The sequence below is a fragment of the Akebia trifoliata genome, chromosome 5, assembly GCF_017979445.1.
Source record: "Akebia trifoliata isolate Shusen 1 chromosome 5, ASM1797944v1, whole genome shotgun sequence".
Classification (NCBI taxonomy): domain Eukaryota; kingdom Viridiplantae; phylum Streptophyta; class Magnoliopsida; order Ranunculales; family Lardizabalaceae; genus Akebia; species Akebia trifoliata.
The window spans coordinates 2683970-2708502 of record NC_141379.1 but is presented as its reverse complement, the minus strand read 5'-3'; the positions used below and the strand labels follow the sequence as shown (position 1 = coordinate 2708502).

The window sequence follows — 24533 nt, the reverse complement described above, 5'->3', positions numbered from 1 at the left end:
TTTTTCCAACGAAATGCCCAGACAATGTCGACCAATCCCAGCCTCTCATATTGGAGACATAGATCCAACGACGTTGCGCACAACAATTGTCCTTAAGTCCCAAGTGGACCGTAGTGATTTGAGCTTAATCAGGAATTTATTCGAGAGTATCCGAGAAGGGAGAACCAACCTCTGATTTGGTAATTAACCTGCGCAACATGGCGCACGTTTATAACGTCCCGTCCTTGTAGGACATTCTCGCAGATAATGCCAACCATTTTCCCTTTTGTGTTCCAGTGCTGATTTTAAAGGAGGATAACTTATCCCTAATTCGGCGTATTTTAGCAAAATCGAGCATTTACTGCAGAGAAAAGATTCAGAGCTGGATGTCAACTATAGACCTCAGCGGAATCATGGAGAACTCGAAGGACCTCGATCGGTTGAGGAAAGAACAAGAGGACGTTCTGACTGAGATCAACAAAATCCAAAAAAAGCTTCAATCGAGTGAGTTTCTGCAACTTCAATTATCAAATTGTTGATCAACACTATTGATCATAATTACTTACCCTAGAAATTTGAGTTTTTTTTTTTAATACTATTTAGATGCCGTAAATTTGTTCCATTTTCACCTTTAAAGTGATTTCGTCTTAGAAAATGATTAAATTTGTCGGAGAAGCGAGGTCTGTTCTTGATGTTCTTCGAGAAGCACTAATACGTAGTTCAAATTTGAGTTTGCTTATTGAGGATTTTTATTTTTATTTTATTATTATTGCTATTTAGATGCCGTAAATGTGTTCATTTTTCACCTTTAAAGTGAATTCGTCTAAGAAAATGGTTAAATTTGTCGCAGAAGTGGGGTTTGTTCTTGATGATCTTGAAGAAGCACTAATACTTAGTTCGAATTTGAGTTTGCATATTTAGGATTTTATTTTTTATTTTTTATATTCTAGATGTCGCAAATGTGTTCAATTTTCATCTTCAAAGTGAAATCATCTAAGGAAATGCTTAAATTTGTTGGAGAAGCGAGGTTTGATCTTGATGTTCTTTGAGTTTGCATACCAAGGATTTTTTTGTTACTATTTAGATGTCGTAAATTTGTTCAATTTTCATCTTTAAAGTGAATTTGTGTTAGAAAATGCTTAAATTTTTCGGAGAAGTGAGGATTGTTCTTGATGTTCTTCTAAAACTAATACTTAGTTCAAATTTGATTTTTTTTTTCTGTAGATTTTGTTTTGACTAAATAGAAAACAGCGAAAGTGCTACTAGGACTGGAGCAAATTTTTTTATGCTTATTTATAGTACAGGTATTGAGACCATATGATGTCAGTCCTTGTAATTAACTATAGGATAGTGTATCAAATTCTATTATTTGTTACAATTTCTTGTTTTGTCTTAAAAATTTACAAGGATTGACATCACAGGTATTGAGTCCATATGATGCCGATCCTCGTAATTAGCTATAGGATAGTGTTAATTGTATCAAATTCTATTATTTATTATGATTTCTTGTTTCTTCTTAAAAATTTAACAATAGAATACGATGAAGACCAAAAGACATTGTAGCGATTATTAGGATGGGATACTCTTGCTGTGTCCATGCCTGTCTTAAAGGAAATTCTGTTTCAAATCCCTACTTCTGGAGTCCGTTCCCATAAGCGTACATTTACTTTGAGAAGTTGGAGTGGTTGCTAGAGCTCAAGAAGCGCATTCTCTTTGTTTGGCGTTTAATTATGTTGAAAATTTCTTAGTGTAAGACTCTTTGTCTTGAAAATTCTTTAGCATTTGCAAATGATATTGAAGATATGACTTTGATTCCATTCAACAGAGTCTGTAAAGGATGCAAAAAATTTCCTTTCTCGAGTTATTATGTTAAAAACTTGTAAAATATTCCAGGCTGGTATTGAACCAAAAAGCAACTTATCTTATGTTTGTCAATTTCTTGACATTTGTTTGTGGCAGTAGGTTCACGAACACAAACTTTGCCATAGGTTGATTTTCACAAATACATTACGATTCTCCACCACATTTTTTTGATTGGTGACAAGAAAGGATGTAGTAGAGAGAAAAAGAAGACAAGGGAGATCATTCTTGTTGGACAACCTGTCTATGATTACCATCTTTAGCAAGAGAGGCCACTTTCTTGTTAGCACTTTTTAGAATGTGTCTGTAAAAAATATTAAATTTGTGACAGTCCCTGATATGATGAAGCATGTTGCCCCCGAGGGCTCAAAGATATGCTCATCATCCACAATAATGGACGTGAGAAGCCCCCTTTCGCTTCTAGAGGATCTTCAAAAAACTTCTAGAGTCCTTCTTGGAGAGTGAAATCTTCCACTTTATTTGAATTCTTAATTCCTAACAGTCTGGAAAAGATTTTGAGACTCGAGCAGCTACTATCTTGAAAGATGCCACGTATAGTGTCTTTTCTAAGACTTCAGAATAAACAATCAGAATTTTATTTGATTGTCTCCATTAATAGGTTCATTGAAGGTTGGTAGTGTTGTTCTTTCCTTTACTATGTCCTTGCTCAAGCTCCTTGAGGCAAATCCACCCAAATATTGAAGAATAGGATCCCATCTTTTAGTCTTAATCAAATCTTTTTGAATATTTTATGAGAATAATCTTGTCTTGGTCTTGAAAAATCCTGTTGTTCCTCTTGTTCCACGCACCCACAAAAGGCAAATGGGAGGAAGCTCAAAAGAAGTCTACTTCTTTCGAAAGCCCTTATCCACCTTCCTCTAAGAAGCTTCAATTTATTCTCAAAGAATACTTATGAAACCAAAACACAACCAGAATCTGCTTGATACCTCTCTCATGAAGGGAAATGTAAGAAGGGGTTCAAGTTGTTAATTTATTTCTTTGGTGCTATTTTACCGGGATACTTCAAAATTGGTATGTAATTAGTTATCAAACGAAAAAAAAAATGTATGTCATCCATATTGGATACTTTGAGGGTTCTACCTTAACGATGCGGTGAAGTCTTTGTGTGTGATTTAAAATTTCATACCTTTTCAGAACAAAAAATTGACCTCAAAACATTGAATGTTTTGGAATGTTTTAGATTGTTTCGGAATGACTCAAACTTGTGCCTTTGCTGTGTCTAGATAACAAAGCTGCAATGACTACATGCTCCTCTTGTCATATGAAATGTGGTGCCTATTTTTATTTTACTTTTTAAATCTTCATCTTGTACTCTTATTTGTGCCCACAATTTTGTTCCTATGTGCATTTCGGAAAATCATTTAGTTTTCTGACAAATTCATTTGGTGGATTCCATCTATGATCTTTTTGCTATCAATGCAGACCCTGAGATAGTCGAGAAGTCTGGGGACATATTACCGAGACTTCGAGCTTTATATGTTCAGGCCAAAGAGCTTTCAGAAAATGAATTGAGGTATATCTACACTGTAAATTTGGTTAAGGATAGACTAGTAAACATGAGAAAGGAACAATTGTTCTGTTTTCTTTCAATATGGATAAAAAAAGTATTAGAAAGAGTAATTTTTTTTTCACCCAGTTTGTGGACTGGGGGGTCCAGTCAATTTGTTTTCTTGAACATTCTTTCTTTCGCTGTTTCTTTTTTCTCTGATTTTTTATTTGTTTTACTTCCTATTATATGTACAGTTGATCATCAATATTGTTTCTGGATTAGACTCTTAAAGTCTTATTACTTTCTAGTGTTTCTTTTCATCTAAACCAGAAATTACATTATCTATTGCAGTGTTTCAAGTGCATTGGTGGCTCAACTGGATCCTGTGCTGCATTCTGGACTTTCTGCAGCTCAGCGGAAAAAGATAGGTGTGACTAGCGAGCTATATCCAGGGTTTTGTGAGAAAGATTTTTTCTTCATCTTCCCATATGCTTTTGACAAAAACTTATAAGGTTCTGATGGAGTCCAACTCCTAGCTTTAAAAGTCTTCAATTCTTGGGGATGTTGGTAGTTCTTCAAAATAATTCACCAATTATTGGTACTATATGACACATATTTTTGGACCCCTCGGGCTAAATACTATTCTTGCAGTAACAGCTGTGCACATTCTTAATGTGCTTGGCAAGTTCCTAGAGCAGTCCCATTACCAATGGCTTAGAATACTGAATATGTACATGATGATCATACGTGTCATATTAGAAGTCCCTTAGATGATGCTGAGGGATTTACATGTATGTGCTACAAATGAAATAGTGTAAATTACCCCAAGTGCATGGTGTGTAGCAAAGTAATAAAATCTTAAGAGTCCGAGGTTGATCCATAGGGGTTGTGTTCAAATTGAATGAAAGCATGTGATTAAAGTGGATTTACCTAAACTACTATAAAGTTAAATTTTCCACACTTTGGTATGGAGTAAACAGAAATTAAAATGTGCTAAGGCATCAGGGACCCACTCAAAACTCACAACCTTATTTTGTCCAATTTTATCTCATTTAGATTTGAATAAAGATTCTTCCTAACTAGATGATATATCAATTAAACTAAAAAAATTATTTGCTAAAGTATTTTGAAAAATCTAAAGCTGTCACTTGTAACACATTCACATATCACAGAGATTCTTTAAGAAATCAATGTAATTTCCATCCACACTAAATCAAAGATAATTTCCAAGCATTCAACATGATGATCATAAACAAAAATTCAAAAAGAATATATAAATATTGAAAAATAAATAACTTACCTTTAGATCAACTTAAAAATATGATAATTAGACATCATTGTTGAACAAAATAAAATTATTGATATTCAAGCTTCACTCTTACCTATAGATAGGATTTTAGCCAATAATTTCCATAGAAAAATCCATTAAAATTGTTGAGCAAAAAAACTTAAAAAAATTAATATGAAATTAGAGAGAAAGCTAAGAGAGAGAGAAATATAAATAAAAAGATATGAGAAAGATGTAGGGAATCTTTTAGAAAAGATAAAATAGAATGAGAGGCTAGCTTAGTACGTAGGAGAGAGAGATTTGCTCCCTTTTTGAAATCTTTTGTTCTTTAGCCCTTCCTTGTATTTGTCCCATATTGCTCCACCTTTTTGCAAATCTTCTTTACTTAAAAGTCCATATCTAGCCATTTTGTGGCACCTTGAACCTTACACATACAAAAGTGAAAATTAAACTAATTAACCAAATTAATGCTGAATAATAACCATAAATTGGAGCAAGTGCTAGGTAATATAGTTAGTAAAGTCTTTGGCTGATGATACCACTTAATTAAATGACTAGTCAATTATAGGTTGGGCACATGAGAGTGTGTAAAAAAGATATTTTACAAACTTGCAAGATGAGAGAGGAAAACTGAAGATTTATATCACGTTAGTGCATTAATTGTAATGGCCAAGGAGTTTTGGCAAGATACGAGGAGATTAAGGAAAAATGAAGAGGCTACTTTCAAATGCTACTTAAAGAAGACTACATCAAGAGCTTAGGACTAGAAGGGGAAGTTGGGAAGAACTAAGAGTTCACATGTGATATCAATGAAGGTTTTGAAAGTATGTGAGTGGAGGGGAAGTGTTGACACCTATTTACAAAAAATGGGGAAATGTAAACTAGTTGCTCTAAAAATTGTGAAATCATACATTTTTTTTGGCTTGGTGGGGTTAGTGGTTAACAGTTAACTTTAGTATAAGAAAGGGTTCAAGGGGTTTGAACCTAAGACCTTGGGAACAACCTTAAAAGTTGAAATATGAAACTAAATAAGGGTGTTGGAGAAATATTAAAAAAGAAACAAGATATTAGATAACAAGTTCAACTTCCTGTTAGGGAGGTCAACCACTGGGTTATCTTCTTTGACTATTAATGGAGAAGTTTTGGAAAAAGAGTTAAATAGTGTTTATTAACTTAGAAAAAATATTTCCAAAAGAGTAGTAAACAAGAAGTCAGGAGCAATACATTGACATCATTAATAGAGGTGCCACTTGGGTGATTTATGAGCTTGACCTAAAATTGGGTTGGGCTCGAGCTGAAGCCTTAAGCAACCCAATCTGACTTAAGCTTGATCACTGCCATATATAATAAACGCCTGTTACCGTAAATTAATAAATTACTATCACAATAGCTATGTACTGTCAATAAGCACTTACCAAAAAAGTACATATATTATCATTGACTATTTATGGTAAATTAGTAACTAACTACAATAAAGGTAGCCCAATGACTACCATTTGACATGCTGATTGGACATAAACAAAGAATTTTACATCAACAATCACACACAAGTGAAATTGGATTCCGGTTTGCCCAACTAGGCCAATGACATAAACTTAAAGGAAATGCCTTTTCAGGGTATAGGGTCCAGTAGGATTTCAATGCCACTCTGAAAGATTTTTCCTTCTGTTCTTTGAGAAACTCTGGAAATTTTTGTTTATGGAACATTTAGCTGGGAATACTCTCATATTCAGGTTTTTTGTTTGAGAAGAACATGGTAATTTCTTGCAGAAGTTACCGAGCAGAAAAAAAAACGAATGAAGGTGGATTCAGATATTTCAAGGCATTCTCCCTCTGCTTCAATGCGCAATCAACTTGAACTTGCTGCTAGCCTGAAGGGTGAACAGGTATGTCATTAGTTTTATGGGCAGCAGCTTTGGTTTGGAATTGTTGATTATAAAAACTTTATATGCTGTACTTGTAAACGTTTCGTTTAAACACTGTTGAGGTGATGTCCTAGCTGTTCATTGCCATCTGTTTCTTTTTTGGGTGATTTTCCCTCTTTTCAGTACTTTGCATCAAAATGATTATTCTTGAACCGAACTCATCTGACCTGTGCTATATATTTTCAGGTAGCAGCTAAGGTCACACCTGATGATGCTGAAAAAGATGAGTGGTTTGTTGTAAAAGTAATTCATTTTGATAGAGAAGCAAGAGAGTAAGTTCCATTCCATGTATTTAGGAAGTTATTATTCTCTTTTTTATAGTTTTTCGAAGAACTAGAGTACTTATGAAGTTGGCTTTGAGAACCCCGATAAAGAAGAATTTACTTAACCTTCGTTTGCACTGTGTTTTTTATTCTGCTAATAAATTATTTCCAGTTACATATTATGTTTTGCTAGAGAAGCCAATTATGTATTTTCTCTTCGTAAGTTCATCTAACTATGAGATAAGATTTGAGTCTTCTCTGCTGTGGAAGATGATGGGTTTGGTCCAACTTTTTTTTTGATTGTTTGTTTTGGTCTGACCTTGTGCCCAGAACAAAATGCTGAGGTGCTAACTTATATAATAATAAATAATAATATCATCTTTGAAGCTTATAAAAAGAAACACCGTGGATATCTCACATCATCTATATGCCTGGTATATGCTATACAGATAAACTTTAGACTAAGCGACCTATTTTTTATAAAGTAATAAGGGAATTATAGTCAAGAGAAGATGATGGATCCACTAATGCCCTAGTGTGTAGAACAATTGTTGTAGAGGTTCTCAATTGTCTAAGAGTTGCCAGCCCCATTACAACTTCTCTACATCATCATGTAATCATCACCAACTATCCTTATCCGTATTTTTTATAAAGTAATAAGGGAATTATAGTCAAGAGAAGATGATGGAGCTACTAGTGCCCTAGTTTGTAGAACAATTGTTGTAGAGGTTCTCAATTGTCTAACAGTTGCCGGCCCCATTACAACTTCTCTACATCATCATGTAATCATCACCAACTATCCTTATCTGTAATCTGAATTATTTGGGATGGACTATAGGAATTGTTTTTCACCATTCCACTCTGTTTGCACCTTAAGTCATCAGCATCAACATTATCTGACACCTTTATTTGGCGTTGGCTTCATGAATCCAATTTCTCCCTTCACTCTTTCTACATCCACATCTCTCAAAGCATGCATCTTCGCATATTTTCTTGCTATTCAATCGACTTCATTTTTGGCAATAACTATCAGTTTTCTCCAAGCACTCCTCCCCGGTGGTGTCATTGGTCTGTGTTGTAAAAATCCTATATTTCCTTTAAACATGATTCTAAAAATTATCTTGAACACTCCCCCTTGAGTTGGAGCAAAAAAGATCATGATACTCCAACTTTTATGGTTGTTTGTAGTTCTTTTCATCTAACAGTCTAGTATGCTTCAACACTTGTATGTTTCAACACTCCCTTTGAAATTGATAGGGGTCACTTCATTTTATGAACACACTTGTACTCAATGATCACAAATAAATGCTTCTCCACAAACGAGAGGAATATGTACCAGCCGCTACAATCCACTACTTAAGACAATGATCAATTGGTCTCGGTACACGTCAATAGACCATGCATCAACCAAATACTTGGTCAAATAGAGATGTTAAGCTTGGTGAAAGCCATAGCATGTAAATCATATAGAAGTGATCTTACAACGAGACAATCCCCCTAGATTAGATAAGTGATCAATCAACAAGGATGCAATCATTAGGTACAAGTGCAATCCCTGCAAAAAGTGTACAAACAGAAGCATGCATTCATTTACCAAATAAAATCTCACATTTGATGTGAGTAGAACCATATAATGTATTGTGAATAATAGATGTGATGAACAATATCTACGATAAAAAATAGCTCCAACGATGAACAATGCGCAATTAGATCTGTTACATGGTAAACACTAGAAGAAAAGATTGAACAAACAGAGAAAAGTGGTTTCAGGGCCAGGAGGTGATGGAGAGATAATCAAGTGCTCCAATACCTTGTTAAGAAAATAGTGTTGTTGAATTAGATGTATTATAAAGTAAACTAAGCTCATGTCAACAACTAAGTATAAAGTAACCTACGGCAATGAGGAACTAAACACGCAACATGCTAAAAATACCTTAAACATAACCTAATGACTAAACATGATTCTCATATTTTTAAGTGGGTAATGTACTACCATTCACTAAATGACTAGTGCGATTGAGAAATAATTATATTTCAAACACATTGAAGAATAGAAAATTCAAGATTGTCTTTTTCATGTCGGATTCCATTTTGCTCTTATTCGTTGAGATATAACAAAACTATATTTATGCAGATTTGAAGTGTTTGACGAGGAACCAGGTGATGATGAAGATGGTGGCGGCCAAAGGTATTTTTTTTAACGATTCCATTTGAATTGTGATATATTAAGTATTCTTCTCCCTTTCCCCATATTAGTGCTATCTGGTATTGTTTTATGGTATATGCCATACATACACATGCTGCAGTGAGAGCAGATATAAAGGCTCTTGAATTATGAGAAAATATAGCATTAGCTGGAATTGAATGGGAGAAAATATAATCTGACTCCAGATATTTGTCTTAATGATTTGATGATGAAAATGAGAATTCTCTTATTTCTTTGTGATGTGAGATTTATTTATTTTCCCTTTTCAGCTGACTTTTTTTTTTTTTTTTTTTTAATTTTAATTTTAATATTTTTCTCTTGCTTCCCTTGGTTAATTGATCCAAGAAGAAGGATAGGATTGTGCACCTAGATTTCTGGCATATGATATCCAAAATTTGTTGAATTGCATCTGTTGTACCCATTATGGGTGATGTTCTTGTTTTCTTTTGGGGTGTAAATTTCTTCTTCTTCTTCTTCCCTCTCTCTCATTGGAGTTAGATAGGTGGAATGGTCTCTGCTTAAGTGTCTGTAGAGTTCAGATTGTTGATAGATAAACTTACAAAGATCCTTCAATTTTAACAAATAAGATCCATTCTTCCATTTTGTTGTTGAATATTTACAATAGGAGGGTCTGATCTAATTCTCTCTCCAGTTTTTTAATTTTCATACTTATTTGGTGTTAAGTTTAAATTTGACTTAATGATTATAGTCCTTTCTGTTTTTAGAACATACAAGCTGCCTATGTCGCGCATTATTCCTTTTCCAAAGCGAAATGATCCATCTAGTGCACCAGATTACCCAACCGGGAAGCATGTTTTGGCAGTCTATCCTGGAACCACTGCATTATATAAAGCAACTGTAGTCAATCCCCATCGGAAGGTTTGTATGGTGTCCAAACGTTCTCCTTCATCGGGAATTTCATGGTTAGTTTCAAATATATTTTTCTACAAGACCTTCAAACTGACTATTATTTACCTTTTTTTTTGTTGTTGTGGTGGTGGTGCTCTTTCAACTATTATGCAAATTTCAGAGGAAGACTGATGAGTAAGTTACTCTCTCTTCAGTATATCACATAGAACGTATTTCATTCCTTGAAGGAATGCAGAATAAATTCTTTACATTTACATAACCCCTAAGAGCTCCATATTTACTTTTTATATCGGTATATCTGACTATCAATGTCTAGTTTTCTCTACACCTTATTACTGTGAAAATATTTTTCATGGTTACTTTGGAAATTAAAGTTGATCCATGTGTTGCTTGCATTGGCTAGTTATTTGCTGGAGTTTGATGATGACGAAGAAGATGGATCCATGCCCCAAAGGACAGTACACTTCCACAAGGTGGTTCCATTGCCAGATGGACATCGTCAGTAGCTCTTTACGTCTGTCGATAAAAGTTTGTTTATATATATTTTTATAATTATTTTCAATATCATGAATCTGGTTCTCTAGTGACTCAATTCACTACTTTATTATTATTAGAGTCGTGCTGGAGTGACCTCAAGATTTGACACTCATATCGCGTATCTTGACGTGAAAGTGGATAGGAACCATAGATGCTTTTTTTACTTGTGTCTCGAGGAAAATAATTTATGATTCCCATACACTTCCACGTCAGGGTGTGCGATGTGAGGTCCAACTTCAGGTCACTTCCGCATTATTCTTTTTTTATTATTTATTATTATCATTATATGTTTCAGTTTTCCTTCATTTTGTCTGAACTGGTTTGGGAAACATAACTGAGATAGTTTAATTGACTTCGTTCCTCGTTAAAACTCGATTCTTTTAGAAAAGAAAGATGTTTTACATTGTTGGTAAATTCATCGTCCTATCTAATCTACAAACCTGTTAAGAGGATTCTTCAATAAGAATCAAAGGTTGCAATTTGGCAAAGCTTGGACATCCTTTATAGATGGTTTACACTTTAAGCCAAGTAGTCGAGATATTGAATCTTCTTTAACTAGCTTTGTACAAGGAAACCAGTATCAACATGGCAGTTTTTCTTCCCAACTTCTGTTAGATCGAAGATTGAGGCTCTCATTAGGAAAGTCAATTTTTAACATAATCAGTTACTCAGGTGAAGGTGGATTTTGAAACCAGAGGTTGATGGATTCGACCATTGAAGTTGTATGAAACCAATGATGAACATATCTTTATCCAAATATTGATGAAGATGTCTTGAGTCCTTCTTGATGTACTTACACCAAAAAGCAGTCACTATCTACTTCTATCCATCGAGATCAAACATTTCATCGAATTCTAGCCATGAAATTAAACACTTTTTTGGTATTTAAACTAAATTCTTGAAGTTGCCAATCAGTCTAATTTTTCAGTTTATAAATTGAATAAGTTGGCCAAGAGATAGATCAAAAGCTTTGACAAGGTGGAAATAAGGAATATAGATGTCTTGATCATAGTTAACTCACTAACTGGGATTGAAAAATTTAAAAACGCTGATGGGAAGATTATCAAGAGAATTGATTCTACTGTAAAAGTTAATAATAATTAGGTATGTTTTAGACACGTTTTGCAAAGTAAACGCCTCACGCACAACGTGTTTTGCAGAAAATAGTACGGACAACTTACTCGGATAAATAACTTCCCTTGTATTTGTGCGAAAATCAGAGTGATTCAGAGAATGCATAACTTGGTAAAAGCCACCTCACGGTAAATAAATCATCATCATCATCATCAAAGTAGTTTTTTTATCCCAAAAAATTGGAGTCGATTAAATGAATCTTGTTTCTTCATTCTTCATTTGACTTTGTTAGAACTGAAAGAAATTAATTATTAGGATTTATCTTCATAGGCGATAGAGTTTCTACACCGGCTGCCTCCCTGATGTATCCTGGGCTTGTGATCCCTAACGTAATACAAAGAAACGCTACAGTGTAAGGCTCGAAGGTAGAATAATGCAACTAAATTTACTGAACTAGAAGAAAGGAACTTGTGTTGTGATTTTTGGAGCCTAATAGAATAAGGAGGTACTGTAAATCAAGCCATGCGTTTATGCTGATTGAGCTAGCGTATTTTCATAATTTCACTAATATTATGTAAAACACTAGTTAGGTTTCCAAGGGTATTTATATTTCTCATTTTTGGTGAAAAGTTGTAATTGTAACTACGAGTTTTCTCTTCATAGTAGAATCGGTTGATCTGTGGATGTACCTCGATCTTGAGATAACCAAGTAAAATCTGTATTTCTGTATGTGATTTGTGTTTTGTTTCGATTTGTTTTTTTGGTTCGATTGCATTTGTTTTCTTAACAACTTGTGCTTAAGCTAAATCAGACAGTAAATATTAAAAAAAAAAAATTAAAATTAAAATTAAAATTGTAGCTCAAGAAACAGAGAATACTAACATTAAACAGTTCATGCATGATACATTAATGGCTCTTTCAAACATAGAGTCTCACATTTGCACAAAGCAACAATGAATTACAGAAGGTCATAACTGATGGTTAGTGTATAGTTGAAACAAAGAAAATGATCATATGTACAACATCCACCCATTTATAGGCCAATATCAGATAATACATACAAGGTAATCAAATCGAGTATAAATGAAATGTAGACATCTTTCTGGGACCGAACTTTGTTGCAAACGGTGGATACGATTTTGATGGTGAATATACATGGTACCGCATCTCCTTCCAAAGCCGTTACATGGTAGAAAACGAATTTCATTTCTCTTTTGTCTAGCATGAAAGCATCCCTTTGAGCTATGATTTCGCTACATAATCTCCCAAAATTACAGCAATACCCATATTAGAAGAAGATTTGGAATCCCCCTTCAATATATTTGATCTTTCTTTGAGGAAAAGCTCACCAACACTATTTTCAGTTGTAAACGGTCGACTCCCAAATCTCCCGAAAATTCGAACGATATTTGAACCTCTTGGCGAATTGAAGATCCTCTTTGGTCGAATAAGAGTGTTGGTACCAAGTGGAATTGAAGAGCACTCAAAATTATTATCCCCTAGAGAGTTGGGTATGTGACTTGATAATGTTTCCTCTTGACATGAGGAATCTGAATCTGTAGAATGCCCAGAGTACCAATGTGACTGATTGCGAGTCCTATAATTAGGAAACTTCAAGTGACACATATTGATAACTCTGTCACAAGTTTCGGGAGGTAGTTCTTTCAGGAGATTTTCTATTGCTAATTCATGCTTCCTCTTTAATTCATCAAGTTCATTTCGGTGTTTACCAAGAGAAGCTCTAATTTCTCTACGATGATTCTTACATCTTTTGGTTCATTGTCGTTAAACACTTTATCGTTCTCCCCCAATGGCAGTGCACCCTCGCTAGAATATTGACTGTCATGATCTTTAAGTCCCCCATTTTGATTATCACAGATCTGTGAACACGTAAGGATGCTAACTTCTTTCATTTTAATATTAAGCCCATCATCAAGGGATTCATGGGGCAGTTCAAAAGATCCAGACAAAGCACCAATTCGCTCATTGTCTTCTTGTTGAGAAGACGAGTTTGACTCGGTAGGTGTCACGAGGGAGCCTTTGTAGTGTTTATTGTGGGAATCAGACCAATACTTCCGACCTGAAGAGAGTTGTTCCAGAACTAGATCACCTGAAGGAGGATCTAAGTCACTTGCTAATGGAGATTGCTCGTCTTTAGTTTCAAAGTCGCAATTATTGGTAATTGCAAATGGACCACCAGAATTATCTTCTAAAGCTTTTGTGCTTGACCACTCTGGAATATATGCTTGTATTTCTGAATCGATCATCTTAGCAATGTTTGTAACATCGTGATCTGTCAATTTCAACTCCACAACCATTTCACTAGCAACATTTAATGGTGTATCCACCTCAGTATTAAATGGAAAATATATGTTGTTATCGTGACCTGTGGATTCCAATTGGAAGCTTTCATTAGATAATTTGGGAATGAAACATATAAATCAGAACATAAGCAAGCGAAGCAAAAGGTAGACAAACCTGTGGAGTCTGGGATGCATAGTTTTATAAGTATCATGTGCTCGTCTTTCTTTTGATCCTCAACCATGAAGTCTTGAATTTCCTTGGGTGGGTCATTTGTAGAACTTAAAGGATCTATATCAACACCAAACTGTTCATCGCTAGCATCTGCATTTGCCATGTCAGAGTGTGAGGGGAAAAACATAGAGTTTCTTTAAACAACAAGAAGTATTATTAAATTTTTACCTAAATGATTGGGATTTGGTCGTAAAGAAAGACCTACACTTCTATTATCATCATCCAATTGGAGAAAAGGATCCATTAACAACTCTCTAGCAGGTAATCTCATGGAGGCCTTTGCAATGCATTTTTCAATAAATTCTCTCACTCTAGGATCTTTCACCTTTTCCAGTGATGCAGGCTTGATTCCCTGCACAAAAATGAAAAATTATATTAATTTTCTTATTCCTATTAAATAAAACTCCTATGTTCCATATGAAGCTTACAATTAGAAAATAGTTCACAATTGCAAATCTTACAATTTAAAGGGAACATTTTCAGGGGTAATCCTTCATTTTCTTGCTAGACAAATGGGATTAGAAGTCAATAATTAGTAGGTGAAGATGGGTTTGAAACCGGTCGTGGTATTAACACTTTTGTATGTGAATCAACTTAGCAAGTTGTCACATATTTTCAGGGGTAACCAGGTTTTGGGGTAGGCTGAACGAACCTTGTTCTTCTGTTTAATTTGTATATATCCATGTCTTTTGACGTAATTCTTTGACTTTCCAATTTTGCAAAAGGAACATGACAGAGTTTAAAAGACGTGAAAAAGAAAGGAAATGAAACCAAATTTCTCTTACAAAACCATGTACAAGAAGATGATCTACCAACTCACAACTCACTGCACAAAGTATCTGAAATCAACCCAAAGTGATTTCCATTCAATAATAGAACTAGGGTAACAAAACTTGTTTCGGGAAATTTCATCACCATAAATTTTTATTGATCCTTCCTCATGGATGTCACTACTAAAGTTTCGCTCCACGTACTCGTTCTAAATTCTACTTATTCTAAAGCCGTTGCACTCCACATTGATTCCCTCTTTAGTCTCCTCAACTAACACTACATTTGTGAATAATATACACTAAGAAACTTTCTTTTGAATATGAGCATATATTTCATCTATAGTAGTGCTAACGAATACAAAACTAAAGTCAATCCCTTCTGTAAATCAATTGTAATCGGGAATTCATTTGTTTCCTCACCATTTCTTCTCGCACTGGTCACGAACTTAATTATGTTATTATCGATCACCTTGAGCCAAATATATGACTAAAAATGAGACATAAGAGTATTTTTTTGCTTTTTGACATGCTCGTCTTCTAAACAAGTTGATGCTTAGTATCTTTATGTGACAGTCTTCCTTCTTATAAATCTATTTATTTATTTAGTCGATAATGTGAAGGTATACATATGTAGATAGGGTTGGGTTTCGGTGACTCGTGAAAATTGACTTGTGTAAAAACCACATGATCGCGATCATGTAAAAACAATATCCATCATTAAGATATATTCATGCCCCACTACTAATATCTCGATGATAAATCCAGGCCATCGGATACTGTATTATATATGCGTGTATATAATGAGAGAACAACATCATGATTTATAAATACCGAGATATTGTGATCAGGAGAAGTATCACCGATGTTAAATCCCGATGAGAGAATGACTACATGATATATAAAAACTGCAAATGAACTAAAGATCTTGGTGTCTTTACCGATGTCACTTTCTTGTATATCTGAAATGCATCGGTGCATTCGGTGTATGGATATTCAAATGTTACCAACTCCAATAAACACATGCCGAAGGCATAAACATCTACAAGTTCATTGTACTCCTCCGCATAAAGCTCTGGTGCCATGAACTCGGGAGTCCCTACAAACACAATTACAATCGCAAGAACATTATCACCTCCAATTCCAAAACCTCCATCGTAACTCAATCCCACAAAAGACGTGCACTACTCACCAATGACACTATGAGCTAAATGAGTCTTTTGAAGAATGGCAGCCAATCCAAGATCACCAATTTTCACCTCGCCTTGATTCCCATTAACAAAAATATTATCACACTTCAAATCCCGATGAATAACTGGTGGGTCATGATCATGGAGATAGAGAAGACCCTGCAAGATCTGCCTCGACCAATTCTTCAACGCTCTCAAATCTACACGCTTGTGTTTCTCACGGTACCTAAAAAAAGCACCAATTGAAATTTTTCTCGACATATTATATAGAGATAATTACCAAAATGGCACAATTTTCATTTTAATTCCGAAAATGCTAAATAACCTTTTCCGGAATTAATTCCTTTTTATCAAAATGGTAAATTTGTGGAACAAATTAAAATGAACATTTTGCCATTTTGGTAATTATTCAATGTATGTATTGGTAAATCACCCTATTATAATATAGAATAGAAATGAAGGTAAACCCACTGGCGCAATGTCCCAGAACTGAAAATTTCGGTAATGAAGTTTATATTATCGTGATTGGTGTCGACCCAAGATGTGTAAAACTTAATTATGTTCTTGTGCTTCAAAGTCTTGAGCAAATGGATTTCGGAGAAGATTTGCTCCAAACGTTCCGAATTGCACATTACACCAGCCAATTTAATCTGATTCCATGCAACTTCAATTCCTTCTAATTCATCAAATGCTCTATATCTGAAGATTGGAAAATTGATCAAGGATGAACATAATTCCCCTAAATTTGTAATTTTTATATATTATGGATAAAAGGAATTAAATTTCAAGCAAAAAGGATACACTATTTTGACTGCTCCCTTTCCTAAGATCTCTTTATACTGCAATGCCATCAAATGTGATCCAAAAAAGAAAAAAAAAAATGAGAAAAAATCAATAAAATTAACATTGACAGCAAAATTAAGCTAATTGAACAACAGATTTAAGAAAAAATGGAAATCCAAAAATATAACTTAATATAAATTAGAAAAAATAAAGATCCAAAATGTGAACTTGAGATGGATTAATTAAATTTGAAAATAGCATTAAATAAATAAAACTAAGGAGAGAAATAAAGAAATTACCGACCCGACCATATCGACGTGTTGGATCAATCTCCACGAACTCCGAATCAGAATCGTCTGGTGCTTGTTCGGATGACAAATCTCCAACCATTTTTGTCTCTTAAGATTCAGATTAAATTTTTTTTTTAAAAAGTTAAAAATTAAAAATTAAAAATCCAACTTTTAATTTCCTTCAAAGCCACATATTGTATCAATCCACGAATAAAACCAAAGAAACAATTAAAACGCTGGAAGAGAAGAGAACGAAATCTAGGGTTTCAAGATGGGCGAAGGAGGAGAGAAGGAAGATTCAGGAGGAATAAGCGTGTCAAGATGCGAACCGTGCGAGTTCATCCGAAAGCGAAGCTGCATTAATGGCTGACCGAACTGCCCCATCTGACCGTAACTCCTTTTGGTTTTTTGCATTTTGTCGACAAACAAGTAAAAATTAGAAAGGAAAAAAAAATACTAAATTCATAAACAGTTACATAATTTGCCGAAATTACTGAATCGGTCATTTCTTTTAAATATTTACGAAAATTATTATACATCCAATTTTGTAAATTTTTGTTTGAAAAACGGTTACTTAACTAATGTCCGACTATTGTATGGATAATTGATGAATTTACCCTTATGCCCATGAATTGGATGGGGTCAGGGAGGGCAATGTTGGCAATCTCTAGTAAAAAAGAATTGGCGGTTGTAGCTGAAGTCAAACACAAAGGATTACCCTGCAAGAAAATGGACCGTTTGAGTAAGAATCATTGATAATCTGACTATCCCACCACGTGGCAAATTCAATCGATTATCTGACGTGACAAGTTCGGGAATCGTAGATCTGGGCTCTTCGGGATACACGGCTGCACCTTCCTATAAAAAGTGTATGTCGAGGGAACCATGTATCCTGAGGAATATAGATCTATGGTTTTTTAACTTGTCACGTTAGTTAATCGATTGAGTATGCCACGTGGGGTAGTCAGATTGTCACGACTCTTTGTTTTAATAGTTCTTTTTTGTTATTATATTATTTTCACAAATTTTCAGCAATAATCTGAATAAATATAATCTTCTTAAATCATAGTTAACAAGCCAGAATCTTCATTTATATCTTTTTATTATTTCTTGCTTGATTAGGTAAGGTTATGAAATATTAGGGGTGTAACTTGATTCGGTTTTGGGGTCAAATTCAAATCGAACTAACCTAGGTCGATTACACTAATCAAGAACTAGAACCAATTTGAATCGACCTTAGAACAAATCAAACCGAATTAAGGTCAATTCGATTCGGTTCTTGGATCATCAATATCCTATAAACCTACTTCCAAATAGCATTTATTTTAATGAAAAAAAAATGTAATAGATTTGGAGAGTTGGGGACTAAGTTTTTGTATTTTTTTTAAGGGTATAAAAAGGAGATCTGTGTTTGTATTTTACTTAAGGTTTAAGTTGTTAGATTTTAAAGACAATAATGGTTGGGACTTCGTAAATAAAATCCGTGTATAAAGATTGTAGAATATCTATAATAAATTTAATATATAAATTTATTTATTTTATAAGGAGGTCAATTCTTGGTTTTAATCGGACCAAGTTGCACCCCTACGAAACATGATTGAGAATGTTTAGACCAGCATGCTAACACGTCTTCTCCTACTAACCTACTTGCCCAATACAACACGCAGAACTCATCGAAGATGTGTTTGAGCAGATATTGGAGAAAGTGAGAAACAATGTTACCAGGAAGAATAAATTCATTCAGTTGCGTGATAGTTGACCCTTGTGCCAACCGTATCGATACAAACAATTCAAAATAACAATAAACATGAAAAAACTAAGAAGATCCATGTAATTAGAACTCTAAGCTGATTCACAAAGTATAAAAATTTCACGAGCCTTTTTATCAAGGAAATCTAACTGCATTCTGCCTCCAAATGATTTAAAAATTTGTATTTGTTTTTTGTTTCATTTTGATGTAATAGGTAGGGGCATTTTTGAGCTTCTGAAGTTTGGTGTCGATCATCCTCTTTTTGAGTCGAAGCCTGTACGACTTTAAAATGCGTCATACCATATAAGATCTAGTTTGTTATTATAGTCCAAGCTCTAAATGTTCTCTTATCTGATGTGGGACTAATAACACTCCTCACTACCATTTCACCCCACAATGTGGCGGCTCCACTTCGACCACTCGGTATCTATAGCTCTTTCCAATCCAACCAGTGATGCACTTGCAAGGCTGTGACACTAACTCCTTAGTGTAGTGTTCCCTGTGCACTACATTACTGATCCCAAACCCAGACAAAGGACGATGACATGTGTCATGTTAATAGATGGTGTAAAAATATGTCCCCCTAACTTCAATCTTGATCAGACATTTCATTCCACTCTTGCCGACCCCAAATATTTGGGATTAGTCTTTTGTTATTATTGTTGCTTTGGATCGGTAAGCTTGTTTTTATTAAAATCCGTAACTTGGTGACCCTGGTCTATGGCATCATTACCATTGGATTTAACCAACTAAGCTAGCTGGCTCCTTCAAGTGGTGATGGCTGTTGTTGTTGTTGCATTGAAATTCTTTATCTGTCATTCATTTAGTTGTTTGTCTTCAACATGGTTTATGGTCTTATCTATAGATGCATTTCATGAGCCTTGTCTTTGATAATTGAGAACTTTTATGCCCTTTGAATGGTTGGCAGAATAAAGCAGTCAAGGATATATATGCTTTTCTGTTGTTTCTATCAATTATTGAGTAAACATGTACTGGCCCATGTTAGGTCATAGAGTTAAGCTCTTCTTGCATGGTAAGTTGGGACCAAACTTATTTTGTAGAGAGCACCAAATGAGCTATACATGCTTAAGCTTAATCCATGGTTCAAAATATTGGTTTAATACTTGTTTTAATCTATTTGATTCAACACTAAGCATCTCGTGTAGAATATTGCAACGAAAAATAAATAAATATCGGTTTAATACTTGTTTTAATCTATTGAGTCAACGTTATATGCATCTTGTGTGGAACATTGTAAGGTAAAAAAAATGTCACCCTCATCAGATGATTTTATCCTTAACCCCTGACCTATGTTAAGGTGTTGTGATATTCTCTTTAAAGGGCTTATATTGCAGCACCAACAATTTTATTACAAGATGTAATTGTCTATAATACACTAAATAAGGATCTAAATATATGAAAATGTATTTTGAAACAAAAGGAAAAAAAAAAAAAAAGAAGAAAAAAGGAAAAAAGAAAAAGAAATAAACAATGAGACAGAGAGAAGAGGACAAAGAAAGAAGCAGCTGGGTTGGCAATCCATCCAACCACTGCACCTTCAAAGATGAAAGGGCTCTTTTCATCTGAGTGGAAAGCCAAGTCCATGATAGAAGAAATAGAACAGATGGTTATGGTTGTGGAGCCTGATGGTACTAGTCAATAAGGGTATTTCTGTAATTTTGTTAGTATTATGTAAAACCCTAGTTAGATTTTCCTAGGGTATATATTTCTCTTTGGTAAAAGAGTATAATCTATAACTGCGGTTTTTCTTTTCATAGTGGAATTGACGTGATCTGTGAACGTACCTCAATTTTGAGGGAACCACGTAAAAATGTTTACATTTTCTATGACTTTGCATATATCTTAATTTATTTGGTTTTTTTTTTATATTTTATTTATTGTTCTTGCATCGGTTTCTTTACAAAGAGCGCACTCATTAGATAAATAGAGTGGTTAATTATCATAACCCCAAGCACAATATTTACTATCAGTATTTTTTTATTTATTTTTGATAAGTATAATATATTGATGAAGAGAGGGAAAACACAGTACAAGGAGGCCGAGGAAACCTCTAAAAGCAAAAAACAAAGGAAAGCTAATACATCAATGATTACTATCCATATTTGGCGAGTTATAAAAAATATGGTGTAGTAATATAAGCTCTCTCATTATCAACAGTAATTTATTGTCTTAGGTACTATATAGGCAGAGTGAAATGTGTTATATTTGAGATAACTCGCAATTCACTCGCTGATGTTAATGTGTGTACAGGAATCAAAGATCTTTTTCCTTGTGTATATCCCAAGGAAAAAGATCTATGATTTTGTGCACATGTCACATCAACGAGTGAATTTCCAGTGATTTTTTCCAACTTAGGTTATTGAGATTCTATATTTTGACATGGGGACTTAATCTTTTGACCCTCTCTCCAAAGTCAAAAACAGAACATGACCAAGGGACTTTTTAATACAGGCCAAGAAACAAGAAAACACCAATTTCTTTTTATTTTATAGAATTGGACTTGTTAGATACAACAATCAAACAAGGTTTAAGATAGAAAACATCTTTCAATGAGATTTTAGATGACATATCAATTAGACACGCTAGAGTTTCATTTTTTATTGATCCAGAATCCAGATTAGCATCACCAACGACTCCATTTAGAGTTGATGCCGTGACTCGTGGGGGTGGGGAGCTTATTGGTTTTGATTGCCCACATGGGTAAAACTCCACCCCAGTACACTTCTCTTGTGTTGTTGCAACATTGAGATCTTGGGATGGACTCCATCCCATACAAATCGACACATATGAGGCTATTTAGATAAGAGGAATGCTAGCTTCCAAGACTTCAACGAGACATTAGCAATCCTCAAAACTATAGTTCTTTGAGGTCAATGATGACTGTAGCATTATAGATGAATGTTTAAAGTGGAGTGTGTTTTTAGAAACTTGTGTAAGAGATGCATCCCAATCAAATTAAAATAAATAAATAAAATAATTATAAGATAATAATAAGATTACAATGGAGTTAAACATTAGGTGACAACATATAAATACATTGAATGTAACTAAGAAAGATTTTAAAAAGAGTCGTGTTGGAGTGACCTTAAGATTGTACTTCATATTGCACATCCTGATGTGAAAGTGTGTAAGAATCATAGATACTTTCCTATTGCACATCCTAACGTCACTTCAGAATTATTCTTAAAAATAAAAATAAAAATAAAATAGGAATTGGTAAAATTGTAGATGTAGCCCTAATTGCGCTAAAACAATGTAAACACAATCGAGATGACTTGGTCACATAAAGCAAAGGCCAATGAAAATGCCTCCTAGAAAGAACATACAAGTTGAAGGTTCTAAAAAATTGATAGCAAAACCCAAAAAGCCGTGGATTGAGACAATGAGTAGATATGAAAACTCTAGACAAATTAAATGGAAGAACAAGACTGGTTTAATCATTTGGATAAGGATCTGATGACGATAATTCCTCGAACAAAAGACATTTGAATCTCATCTAATGAGATCTAATGATCAAAACCCACATGGGTTCCTTTATTTTTCTTCCTCTATTTGTCATTTAAACTGAAGTAGGGGTGAAGGTAATTGGTTATTCATGTCTACATAGCCATTCTTAAACTCAAGTGCAGAAGACTGATACTTTGACCAGATCTGCAATTTCAACCGCAGATTCCTCAGACTTTTCTGCAACTGCTACCCTTAGATTCCTCCCTACTGTCCACTCTTCAGCAACAGCTCAAGAGATAAAGTTAAAAAGTTAAATTCCAACACAAATTATTAAAGAATTTTACAAACCCACATCGAGAAACCAAACCTTTTCTCATAATTTACTTTGACTAGTCCTCTTTTAACGCTCCATTGCCTCCAAAGACTCACTCTGTATGTAGCAATCAAAACTCCAAATCTGGTGAAAAGGGCTTCTCTCCTTTTCACCATTCACGTAAAAATATATATATAGTTTAATTAAAATGAAAACGATAACAGAAGCAAAACCACCTTGGATTCAAAAAGTGGGTTTGTTAAGAAAAAAAGGAAGGAAGAAAGAAACAAAACATAAAAAGATAAAGAAACCCAATTCCAAAAGCCTCCAACCCTTTGTAGATAATTGCATATAAAAAAATGGGTTCTTGTTGTTCTTCCCTCACTCTCACTCCTTTGCTTTCTAATTGCCAGTTTGTAAATTGGGTTTTTCTCTTTTTCTTTCTTTTTCTCTCTTTGATGATAAATACTACAAACAACTCCTCTTGCACCATCTATGTCTAGATCTTGAAGTATCTCTCTCTCTATCCCCCTCTCTCTTAAAAAAAAAAAAAATCCAATTAGTCCATTTTTTTTATTCAATTGTGTCAACAAAGATCGATCACCATTAATCAGATATGATGCAAGATTCAATTGGAATACCAGCTTGTTTTTCATCAAGTGAAAATCAGACCGATGACCCGGCCGCAATCACCAGGTCAGGCCAGAGTGTGTTCACATCTGTATACCAAACAAAGGTAGCGGGTCAGTGTCGATTGATCACCATCACATGGTGCAAAAATTTGTTACTCCACGGCCTCTCCGTCTCCATCGAAGGATCTGAAGGAGACAACCAGTACAATTTCAAAATCGAGCTCAAGCCATGGTACTTTTGGAGGAAACAAGGTTCGTATCGATTACTAGTAGACGATAAGGCGGTCGATATATGTTGGGATCTTAAAGCTGTCAAATTCAATGGAGAGACTGAACCTCAATCTGATTACTATGTTGCTGTGGTATGTGAAGAGGAGGTTGTATTGCTTCTTGGTGATTTGAAGAAGGATGCTTATAGAAAGATGAGGTCACGGCCATCGCTCATCGATCCAATCTTGGTATCTAAGAAAGAACATATATTTGGTAAGAAGAAATTCTTTACTAGAGCTAAATTTAATGAGAAGGATAAGTTTCATGAGATCTCCATAGAATGCAATAACAAGAAAATCATCAACAACAACAACAACAACAATAGTACTTCATTTGGTGAATTTGATCCAGAAATGGAGATAAAGATAGATGGGCATCTAGCAATCCATGTGAAGCATCTTCAATGGAAATTTAGAGGTAATGAGTCCATCTTTGTTAATAAAGTTAGAGTAGAAGTTTATTGGGATGTTCATGATTGGCTTTTTAGTCCTGGTCTAAGGCATGCATCATTCATATTTAAACCATCTTCATCATCATCATCATCATCATCGACAACATCACCATTATCGACATTATCATCGATGCCATCTTCTTCATTGACATCAACAGAGGGGTATAATGGAGGAGGGTCATCTGGGTATTGTTTGTTTCTCTATGGTTGGAAGATTGAATAAGTGATACATGAATGGTCAATGACCATACCATCATCTTTCATCAAATAATAGTTGAAATCTGAAATGGGTATTTGGGTCCATGGCCATGGAAGATAAATGGTGGTGACTTTCAGTTGCAGAGAGAGAGAGAGGAGAGGTGGCAAGCACGTGGGAGGGAGGTGGGTCCCTAGAAAGAGGTTGGAAGTTAGTTACAGCTGGGTTGATAAATGGACATGATTGGACATGACAGATTGGATCACATACATGCCACTAATTCCCCATCTTTGGTCATCTCCATTTTTTTTTTCTCACATTGGTCTTCTCTCTTGTTGATAAGTGAGCATTTTTTTTTTCTATTTTTTTTTGTAAT

General features: G+C 34.5%; 3 protein-coding genes across 6 annotated transcripts; 2 read left to right on the top strand and 1 right to left on the bottom strand.

Annotated features, from left to right (window-relative positions):
* Positions 1-143: 143 nt before the first annotated feature.
* On the top strand, positions 144-10738 carry LOC147400976 (SAGA-associated factor 29 homolog A-like). 2 transcript variants are annotated; one of them, XM_086442046.1, is made up of 9 exons: positions 144-483; positions 3283-3373; positions 3701-3777; positions 6411-6523; positions 6749-6834; positions 8960-9013; positions 9757-9910; positions 10062-10075; positions 10305-10738. In XM_086442046.1, exons 1-9 carry the CDS (start codon positions 366-368, stop codon positions 10405-10407), a joined length of 810 nt encoding a protein of 269 aa, XP_086298172.1. In that variant the 5' UTR covers positions 144-365; the 3' UTR covers positions 10408-10738. The 2 variants fall into 2 exon arrangements, with proteins under 2 accessions (XP_086298172.1, XP_086298171.1); XM_086442045.1 differs by having other exon boundaries at positions 147-483; positions 6408-6523.
* Positions 10739-12365: 1627 nt separating this feature from the next.
* LOC147400975 (putative serine/threonine-protein kinase WNK3) lies at positions 12366-17510 on the bottom strand. 3 transcript variants are annotated; one of them, XM_086442042.1, is made up of 8 exons: positions 17087-17510; positions 16806-16843; positions 16476-16703; positions 16007-16230; positions 15756-15913; positions 14216-14399; positions 13991-14137; positions 12366-13898 (listed from the first exon to the last, which is right to left on the bottom strand). In XM_086442042.1, the coding sequence occupies exons 1-8, from the start codon at positions 17096-17098 to the stop codon at positions 13213-13215; spliced, it is 1677 nt and encodes a 558-aa protein (XP_086298168.1). In that variant the 5' UTR covers positions 17099-17510; the 3' UTR covers positions 12366-13212. The 3 variants fall into 3 exon arrangements, with proteins under 3 accessions (XP_086298168.1, XP_086298167.1, XP_086298169.1); XM_086442041.1 differs by having other exon boundaries at positions 17091-17510; XM_086442043.1 differs by lacking the exons at positions 16476-16703; positions 16806-16843 and having other exon boundaries at positions 17091-17508.
* A 5319-nt stretch (positions 17511-22829) lies between these two features.
* On the top strand, positions 22830-24314 carry LOC147400974 (uncharacterized). Its single transcript, XM_086442040.1, has one exon. It carries the CDS (start codon positions 23225-23227, stop codon positions 24182-24184), a length of 960 nt encoding a protein of 319 aa, XP_086298166.1. The 5' UTR covers positions 22830-23224; the 3' UTR covers positions 24185-24314.
* Positions 24315-24533: the final 219 nt, after the last annotated feature.